General features: G+C 40.3%; 1 protein-coding gene across 3 annotated transcripts in view; it reads left to right on the top strand.

The window, feature by feature from the left end:
* Ankar (ankyrin and armadillo repeat containing) overlaps positions 1-9,932 on the top strand; it is a 57,878-nt gene that overhangs the window by 18,239 nt on the left and 29,707 nt on the right. For 2 of the 3 annotated variants that reach the window (XM_021198614.1, XM_021198612.1), the window contains 5 exons: positions 2,124-2,304; positions 3,858-4,077; positions 4,502-4,540; positions 7,021-7,222; positions 7,518-7,726. In XM_021198614.1, coding sequence (XP_021054273.1) covers positions 2,124-2,304; positions 3,858-4,077; positions 4,502-4,540; positions 7,021-7,222; positions 7,518-7,726 — 851 coding nt within the window. The remainder of the gene's footprint in view (positions 1-2,123; positions 2,305-3,857; positions 4,078-4,501; positions 4,541-7,020; positions 7,223-7,517; positions 7,727-9,932) is intronic. The other variant, XM_021198613.1, reaches the window with a different exon arrangement.

Here is a 9,932-nt window from a genome sequence, read left to right as displayed (position 1 = left end):
GAGGAGAGGAGAGGAGAGGAGAGGAGAGGAGAGGAGAGGAGAGAAAAGAGAAAAGAGAAAAGAGAAAAGAGAAAAGAGAAAAGAGAAAAGAGAAAAGAGAAAAGAGAAAAGAGAAAAGAGAAAAGAGAAAAGAGAAAAGAAAGAGAAAAAAGAGAGAGCGTGCAAAGGAGACTGATATGAGATGAGATGCTATAACACACAGGTAAGGGAACCAGGAGGCTGTGTTAGAGTCGCAGTCAAGTGGGGTGTTTGTGTAAGAATATGAAATAACAAAAGTGTCAGATGCAACAGAAAATTACAACTCTATTTTAGAGTGAAGAGTTGCCTCTAGAGTTGGTTTTGATTTGGTAAGAGAATTTTACCAAAATGAGACTATGAGTAATGGAGACTATTTGCAGCAAGTTAAAGAGTAAAGTGAGAGAAAGTTAATGAAACAGGAAGAGGTAAAAATAATCATAAAGTCATAGGGAACCTTGGTCCTATGTAAAATACAACCTCTGCATGATGTTTTATTGGAGTTCTGTATGCCACTTGGCCAGTATTCTCAACTGCAATGAAAAACCTTTGGTTTCTTCCTTTCCTTCCCAGATTCCCTGTTTTCTCCTGCTGGGGGCCCAATAAGCTCTGTGAACACCATCCTTGATAACTCTTGCTTCTGGCTGAGTGTGTGCTGCTCTTTCTTAGATCAGCTCCTCACCATGCCTGGCAAATGACATAAGTTAGATTTGTCACCGATCCAATGAAATAAGAGTTCCTTTCCTAGTAATTGTTTTCAAAGTATCACTATCTTAAAACTCCAATAATTTCAAACAACTTTTTTTTAGACATTCTGCTTGTTTTTCTCCATAATGTAGTGCTGGGCCAGAGAATAATGGGAACAACTGAAAACAGGGCATTTCAAAATCTCTTGTTTTCTTTGATTTTAAAGAAATGGTTATTATACTGAGTCATATTTAGAAACATTTAGATCCTAAACTCATCTTAGGTTCAGTGTGAGTTTTCTCATCATGATAGAATAAAGGCATGGGACTGCAATAAGATACTCAATGATCTGCAAGTCCACAAGTGTAGAACAACTCTGACGTATAAAGATGTCAATTATTGAAGCAAACAGATTAATTGCCCTAAAACCCCCAGTTTGGAGAAGAACATACCAGTTTCATGATACTGTTGTAGATGTAAGGAAGTTGATCAGAAATCTACTTAATGAAACCAAGTGAGCTTCCCTAAAGTCCTCGATGATGACCGCACTTAGGGTATATCACCACACAGTACTTGAATGAAGGTTACCTGGCTGAAATATCTACCCACCAACTTTGGGATTCCTGTGTTTCTTAACAAAGCATCTGTATGTGGCCAGTGCCTCCTGACTGTACAGTTGACCCTGGAAATCACACAGTCATCTCATGAGAGATGCTCTCAGAGGACAAGGAGACAGCCAAATCCTCCCCAGGGAAGCAGAGACCCCAGAGGTCTCACAGAGCGCTTCTCTTCAGACTGTCTTCATTCCTGCTAGAACAGTCACCAGTGCTGCCTCTGGGGGAAGCACAGGTATTCCTGTGATAGGAAGCCACTGCAGGGAGCAGACTAACTGTATGGTGTGTTGCTGCTCTACTCCAGAATGAGAGGGCCTGTGTTAGCGTCAAGTCTTCCAGCCCGTGTCTCAAAATAGGGTGGGTGTTTCTTTAGCCTACTGATGCAGTAAAAGCCAAGGAGCCATTACTTAAAATGTAATTCCAGGTTGGGCTTAAGGATGACTGTCCCTCAGAAAAGCAATTTATGGACACAATTAGATTAAAGACAATGAGAGAAAGGAAAACAGAGGTGGAAAATAAACCTACAGCTCTTTTTTCTAGAACCTAGGCTTCTAGTGACTTGAAGACAGTGTCCGTAATCTCTGGCATGGAAATACAAAACGAACCCAAATAGTCAATAAAAGGATAATTACCAAGAAAAAGTCTCAATAACAGTTGCTAATAATGCTAGTATTTTTATGATCAAGTAGAGTTCAGACTATAGTTCTATATGTAATTAGTATGGAGTAAGCAGGGTTTGACAGTATATAAATAAGCAGCCAATTAATTCTCAACTATAAAACATACCCTTTTCCTTTATTTTTATAGCTACTATGTGATCCATTTTGAGCTTGAAATTTTCTACCAGCAACTCTATAAGACTCAATGGTGGGTAGCCATAAATGAAACTGTGAATAATCTGAAAGTGAAAAGGCTTCCACTGACTGAAGATCAACTACACGAGCAATTTAAGAAAAAATTTGGTTTAAAAAAAGCTATGAAATGCAAGGTATTTTACTATCAAAAAAATGTAAGAAGTTACATATTACCATAAGTTAATGTCCCACATTCTCCATGAGGTGAAAGGTCTAGGATGTGAGGTTAATGAAGGATATTGAGATGGGTTGTTAGGGGTATGGAGTTTACTAGAATAGTCATTGGTGGCTTTGGACAGACAGACAAGCAGGCAGACATACAGACAATACCATGGCAGGGGCTCTGAGAGAGTTCAGGCCCTAGCACCAGATAGACAGTATGATGCAGGGCTCTGAGCAGAGGAAATCAGGGCCCACAGGACAAGGCAGGAGAGAGAGAGAGAGAGAGAATGTATTCTCAGTACTTTCTAAGAATAGGGGTTGGTGTTACTGTCCAGGTTTGTGGTCGAGGTCTCTGACGCCCAGGCAGAAGGCATGGACATAAGCAGCAAGCACGACCTCTGGCCACCAGCACTGCCTTTTACACAAATTCACTTCTCCAGGACAGAACCCCTAGGACCTGAAGTCTATTAGCTTGGAGCTTGACAGAGTCTCAGTAGAATGCTTTGTTGTCTTCTGAGAATGAAAGACCTCCTGTAGCTGTCCTGACATTACATCTGTACTAGGGATGAACTAATGCTTAAATAAATTCTTCAGTATGGAATAAAATTTTCATCTTTTATTAGCTGAAAATTACTATGGTTCTTGATTATACATTTTTTTGGCAAAGAACAAAACAAATTGTCAATAAACTGGATTGAGGTTAATCTGAATGGCAGATGTTTACTGGTATCTGATGTTTAAAGCACTATTATAGGTAGGAAAGCTCTTTTGCGGGAACTACGTGTATTGCTACCACTTTTATTATACAAATGGGAAATGTGAGGTGCGTGGAGTCAACAGGAGTCACACAGTAAGTAAGTGGCAGCACCTGGCTTCAAGGTGGCACACAGACACGAGACAGAGTCATGCAGAGTCAGCCCTCTGTCTAACAGAGGTGGCCTTAGCTGCTGGGGCTGAGCGGTAGGCTCTCCATGGTCAAGGCTCACACTGGTGCTTACTTTCCATCTGATTGTCTAAAAAGCCATAGTTTTAAAACTTGGATAACTAGTCTAAAATATTTATCAGAGTTTCTCAAAAAGCATGATTTTTTTTTTACCTCTTTATCTGAGAACTAGAGAAAGAAGGACGTCTCTCCAGCTATATAGCTCAAGTTTCTTGAGTTGTCCTTAAGCCCACATTTGCTTTTAAACTATTTCAGGAAAGTCTCTGTCCACTTTGCTGAAATTGTCTGCAAGGATGAAGCTATGGTTTACTCTAAGAGAAGAGAAAACTGTCTCTCCAAAGATAGTTTTCATGCTCTCAATATATCCTTGTAGCTCTATGACCTTTATTTAGCGTTGTCCAGGGAGAAGCTTGTCCCCTGTCCCTTGTGGAAGTATGGCAAACATTGACTGGCACTCTTGTGACTGTTGATACAGTCTTTGTTCCTTTTTTCCCTTTAAAGAAAATTTTAGATGTATTTTTTATTTTTTAAAAAACTATTAAAAAAAAAAAAAACTAATGCTGATCTCTTAAACAATTTTAGAGTATCCCGTTTGGTGTGAAGTCTGCTGTTGAGAGAGGCCTGTCTGCTGTTTTCTACACATTTAGCCGTAAAACTTCAAGCTCCACAATCAATGTTTCCGATGACGCCGGCTATGCCATTTTCCACCATGCTGCCCTGCACAATCGGGTCTCTGTCATATCTCAACTGTGGAGCGCCAACTTCAACGTCAACCAGAGACGCTTCATCATGTTCAGCCAAGGTTTCATTCAGTTTTCAAACTTTGTTCATTCCCGAACAAGCTTAATTAACATAAAGCCGAATTCAATGATTTAAATGCAGTGAGTTAGCCAGCTGTCCTTTAAGCACTTTTTAATGTGAAAATACTTTTTGGTAATTAAAAATCTGGTCCTTCTCAGATTTCCATCTGCTGATAAATAGGTACAATCACGGTATGAGTAAAAAAATTACTCTGCTAGCAATATTACAGCTAAATCAGAACAGTCTCCAGCGGCAGGTTTTGATCAGCTTTTGAAAGGGAGAGTTCGTGTCTCTGCTAAAACTGTACTCCACACTGTCTGATGTAATCCTGCTTTCTGTATCAATACACTGTCATTTTGTTCTGACTATCTTAGGAAACTCCTGTATATTGGTAATCATGTTTCTGTGTGGATTTTCTCTTTAAGCAGACTCATCCAAAGTGGATATGAAAAAAGAAAGAAATGGTAAGGCATAAGTGAAGTATGCATATATATTAAAAGATTATCGTAGATACTAAAACTTTTGCTGGGTGTGGTATTACAAGTCTGTAATTCCAGCACATGGGAGACAGAAGCAGGGAACAAGGGTTAAGGTCACTCTTAGTTATATAGTGAATTTGAGACAAGCTTGGGCTGCATGAAATTCTGTCTTGAAAATGAGCAATTACCTCATCAAAGAAATAAAGAATAAAACATTTTATAGTGTATAATCTGCAAATGTTTTGTTGCATAAAATGTAAAATAATGAAGTTTCACTTTCATTTTGAAGTATAATTTTTCTGCCCATGTTTATTAATATTCACAAGTTAAGTACTCCTTTTTTATAATATTTAACTAGGAATTTCCTACCATCTAGACTTGTTTTATAAATTTGGTTTCCAAAGTGGTTTTAGAAACTTGTACATAAGCAGTTAAGAGCTGGGGACGTAGCTCAGCTGTATGGTGCTTGCCCAGCCTAGGCAAGGTCCTAAATTCAATCTCTTGTGTCCTGATCCCACACACAAGTTAATAGAATTTAGACATTCTGCCATCTAGGGGCGATAGTGATGTATGGGCTCTGAAGAGTGATTACTTTTGGTGGAGATCAAAGTTTTGTGATAAGCATTGGATATGAAAACACAAAACAAAAGCATCCTTGTCCTCAAATTTCTATTTCCTTTCTACACTTGTAAGAGATTTACCATATACCTTCAGAGTACAAAAGGTAATTAAAGAAGAATTCCTTAATGGAAACAGAAAACCAAACCACACAAACCGCAAGTACTTTAAAAGCCCCATATTGGCAAGGGCAGAGAGGGACTGGGCACTACTCCAGTGAAGGAACATAGTACATCTGAGAGTACAGATCTACAGAGGAACATGATCTCAGTTTTCTCTTCCTTCACTCTTCTCTCAGGGCTCCTCATTAGCAGGAACTGGGCAGAAGCTCAGATGGCAAGTCTCTGAGATGTTTCAGCACCCATGCTTGCCTACAGCAAGCCTCTAGCAATTCATCAACTGCAGTCAGTCTTCCTTCTGCAGGTCACGTTGGAAGTTCTGCTGGATGGCACTGCTGAGAGTCATGTTGCTCTACTTCTGGGCCACCTTACAACTTGGAGCATATTAGTTTGCTCTCCAGTGTTACATCTGTGATGAATTCTGAAAGGCCTGTTAATTTTCTGTTGAGCTTTATATTTGTAATTAGAGCTGACCATCAGTTGTGACATCCGATCATATACACCTTACTAGAAGCTGAAAAACAAAGCAAGAATTTTTAAATTTAGTATTCAATATTTTTGTCCATTTCTTTATTGTCCTTCAGTCTCAAACTCCCTCATAATGCAACATATGGCCACCAATCCCAGGCAGCTTATGAGAACTCTTAAGTTGGTTTGGTTGCAAAAGTTGTTAAAACATCTATTATCAAAGATTCAGTCACAATAAATTTAAGTGACAGCTGTCCAGCTCTTCCTGTACCTTCTACTAATGGGACTGTCTGTTACATAATAAAGATTACAACTGTCTGCTATCTCTTTGTAAGCTCTGACCAAGGTCTTCAGAGTAACACAACGCAAAGTGGTGAGGCCTATCCTTCCTCCACAGTACACATGATGATGAGACCCCATACTCTGCTGGGGACACGCTTTGGCTTGCCAGAGGTCCCAGAGTGTAGTCAGGTCCTGAGGCTGCTCACAATGCCACTGTTCAAACCACAAGTGACACACAGACTGGTCAGATGTCTGATGTCACACTGAACTGGAATGTCCACACAACAAGCTCAGTACCAGCAAAAGCCTGAGAGTGGTCAAGTGTACACACTTGTGTGCTGTACTTGGCCAGCAATAAGTAGAGGAAACTGGGGCACCCCATATGGCCTTGCAAACCAGAGCCATTGATAATAGTCTGTGGTTACTTCTAGATAGTCATATGAAGCAAATAGGGGCCATAAATAGCTACAGGGCTCTCAGGATCCACAACCCAGAATATGGGAGATGGGACCAGCTAAGTCATGATTTTAAATGCATAGATTTAGGTCATATATTATAGACAAAGATGTGATATAAAGACTACTTATTAGTAAGTAAGTAACTAAGCCTAGTGACATGGGCCTGTTATACCAGCTACTTGAAACCCTTTAGCAAGAAGGCTGAACATTTAAGGACTAACCTGGGCAACTAAGTAAAATTATATTTCAAAATAAAAATGTATGTGTTATATGCAAATGCACATACTTTCCCATGTTATTTTTTTGTTCATAAAAAGTATGATTACCCCATTCCAGACATTTCAAGTTAAGCAAAGAAATATAAGATTGCCCAAATAATTGTTTTAGTGTTTACTTTGAGGTTTTTAAAAATATTATAAAGCACTAAGCTGTACGGTTGGACTCATAAAGGCATTTTATTCATTGTTTATTTATTTTAGGAATGCTAGCTCTTTGCCTACTTAATAATTGTTCATCTCAGGTCCAACACCTCTACATCTGGCTTCACAAGCTTGTTCACTGGAAGCAACCATCTGTCTACTTTGTTTCAAAGCCGATTACACTCTTACTGAGAAGAGAGGCTGGATGCCAATCCACTTGGCTGCCTTCTATGACAACATCTGCATCCTCATTGCACTCTGTAGGAAGGACCCTAGTTTGCTAGAGGCTGAGGCAACTGCAGAGTGAGTTATGGAGCACTTGTAAGAATATGAACTTCTTATTTTAATTATTTTGTACAGTATCAACTTCCAAACACAGTGTCATGTATAATAATTGAGAAAGAATAATTTATAATAATAAATGACAGAGATGACTACTAAGGATAGGTAGGCAAGAAGGCAAATCTGTGGAATTCAGAGGCTGAGAATCTAAAGGAAGACAAGGGGGTAGTGTAAATTAGAGTTCTTTCAGCAATACAATAAAAAGAAATGTGATGCTGTACCAGTGTTGAATGGTACAATGTGTGCTTGATTTCAGGAATCAGTGCACTCCGCTGTTGCTTGCTGCCACTTCGGGAGCCCTAGATACTATTCAGTACCTGTTTTCTCTTGGTGCGAACTGGAGAAAAACAGACGCAAAGGGAAACAACATTATCCATCTGTCAGTGCTTGCTTTTCACACAGAGGTACTCAAGTACATAATAGAGCTGAATATCCCTGAGCTTCCAGTTTGGGAAACTCTGGTGGGTAAGTATAGAACATGAGATTTCATTGTAAGGAAATATTCTGATTAGTCTATAATATGATTTTTCATGTGCTAAAATGGAGTAAGTAAGATAGAATATGTATATCTTTAAAATTAAAAATCATGAAATTTATGCATTGAAACCAACAATAGTGCAGTTGATAAGGGGTACTATATTTTTGTGTGCAAAAGTAGTTTGATTTCTAACTTAAAGATCTGTGGCCAAAATGAACTATATCTTACACAATGATACTTACTCTTATTTTCCAACATTCTTAGAAGGCAGAACATAATTTTCTCCATTAATAAACTGAATTCCAAAAGAGAAAGAAAGAAAGAAAGAAAGAAAGAAAGAAAGAAAGAAAGAAAGAAAGAAAGAAAGGAAATTCAACCTTAAGTAGCAAAGGTTCTTTTCTCTTAATTTAGAAGCAATTTTAGAAAAGTTTTCCTTCACATTTTAATGAATGTTCTATACAAAACTTTGTATTCAATTTAGCCAGAAAAATAAGGGTTGTACAGTCAATTGAATGTACGTGTCAAAATGTATTCCTTCCCCAAGCCACATTATAATTACATAAAGATTAAACAATGACTCAGCAGCAGCAGTCAAGATTCAAGAGAACAGGAGTGATGGAACCAGGCAGCCACCTCTTAGACTTAGCATTCCAGAGAATACCAAGCCATCATTAGGAAAGCTGAGAACTTCTCAAACACATACGTCACAGTCCTCCAAAGGCTGGAGAACAGGCAGTGCCAGGGCTCTCCACAGAGCCCAGCCAGAAAGGCCAGCAGCTGCTGAGGCTGCCACTCTCCTTGGTGAACAGACGTGGGAAGACCCCAGGGAGCCGAGAGAAAGGGTGAAGACAGCAAAGGGGTGTTCCAGAGTGGATCCAGCCTTAGTTAGGCAGAGGAAAGTGCCACTGAGTCAGGGAAAACCAAGGTGAATCTCAGATAGGGAAAGATTACATCCAGGAAAAATAATAGTGAGAAATGAGACAACACCATGGGTTACCACAATGCCCAACTGAGAGTGCTATTGAATAGGCAATGTAAATCCAACATACTGATTCAAGTAACAGCTACAAATATGAGGAGATGGCATGAGAAAATGGCAGAGCAGCATTGAGCTGGTTTCCTGTTTTCTGCAACATGAAGCCACAAGCAAAGCCTAAGGCTATGGCAGCAAGACACAGCGATGTGTCAAACTAGGCAGATCTGTGGGCCACACAGTCCAAAGTACTGCAAAGTGGGTGCAAAATCACAGTATTTTGCTGTAGATATTTTAGAAGTATAGAATTTTGAAGATAACATAAAAATTAAAGTAAAAAGAAAAGAGATGGAGAAAGAGAACAGATGTTTTCCCATTGGGTAAGACATAGTTACTACTTCAACCTGACGCTTCTGTTTTAAGCTGTTTGATTCTTTGGGCTACTGAGATGGTTCAGTCAGGCACCTGCTGTAGAAGCATGAGGGCCTGAATTCAGATGCTAAGCACACAAGTAAAGCTGGGCATTGTGGCCTGTTTGTAACCCTAGCACTCAGGTTTGCAAAACTGTTTGAGAATTTCCCCAACTTTGTGTTTATTCTAGCTAGAATTATTATAAATATAAGGCTATTAGCTTAGTTTAATGTGCACATGAAAATGTACTTATTCCAAAATCCCCCCAAAATTTCATGACGATTAAGCAGCAGAAAAGAACTCAAGGGAAAACGAAGAGAACAAGACACAATAAAAATGGGAGGCAGGCCAGTTTCTGGAGCTCACTGCATCCAATCTAATCAACTGATGTGCTCCAGGTTCAATGGAAATGCTGTCTCAAAAATTAAGGTAGAGTCACTCAGGAGACAGAGGCGGCAGCCTGGTCTACGTTCCAGGACAGCTAGAGCTAAAACAGAGAAACTGTCTTGAAAAACCAAAACCGGTGGTTCCCAGTGGCGAGAGGAGGAGGAGGAAGCCGGGAGCGGAGCGGGGCGGCTGGGGGTGGGGGGGTGGACCCGCCGCGGCTGCTGCTGCCACCACCGCCACCGCCACCGCCGCTGCTGCCGCCGCCACCACCGCTCGTGGGGCTCGTGGCGTGAGGAAGGAGTCGACGAGTGAGACCCCGGCGCGAGCGGGCGGCGGCGCCGCTGCTGCTGCTGCTGCTGCTGCTACTGCTGCTGCGGGAGGGTCGGCGGCGGGACGGCGATGGCGGATATCGATAAACTCAA

This window comes from Mus pahari, chromosome 5 (assembly GCF_900095145.1).
Source record: "Mus pahari chromosome 5, PAHARI_EIJ_v1.1, whole genome shotgun sequence".
NCBI lineage: Eukaryota > Metazoa > Chordata > Mammalia > Rodentia > Muridae > Mus > Mus pahari.
This window is presented reverse-complemented; position numbering and strand designations above follow the sequence as displayed.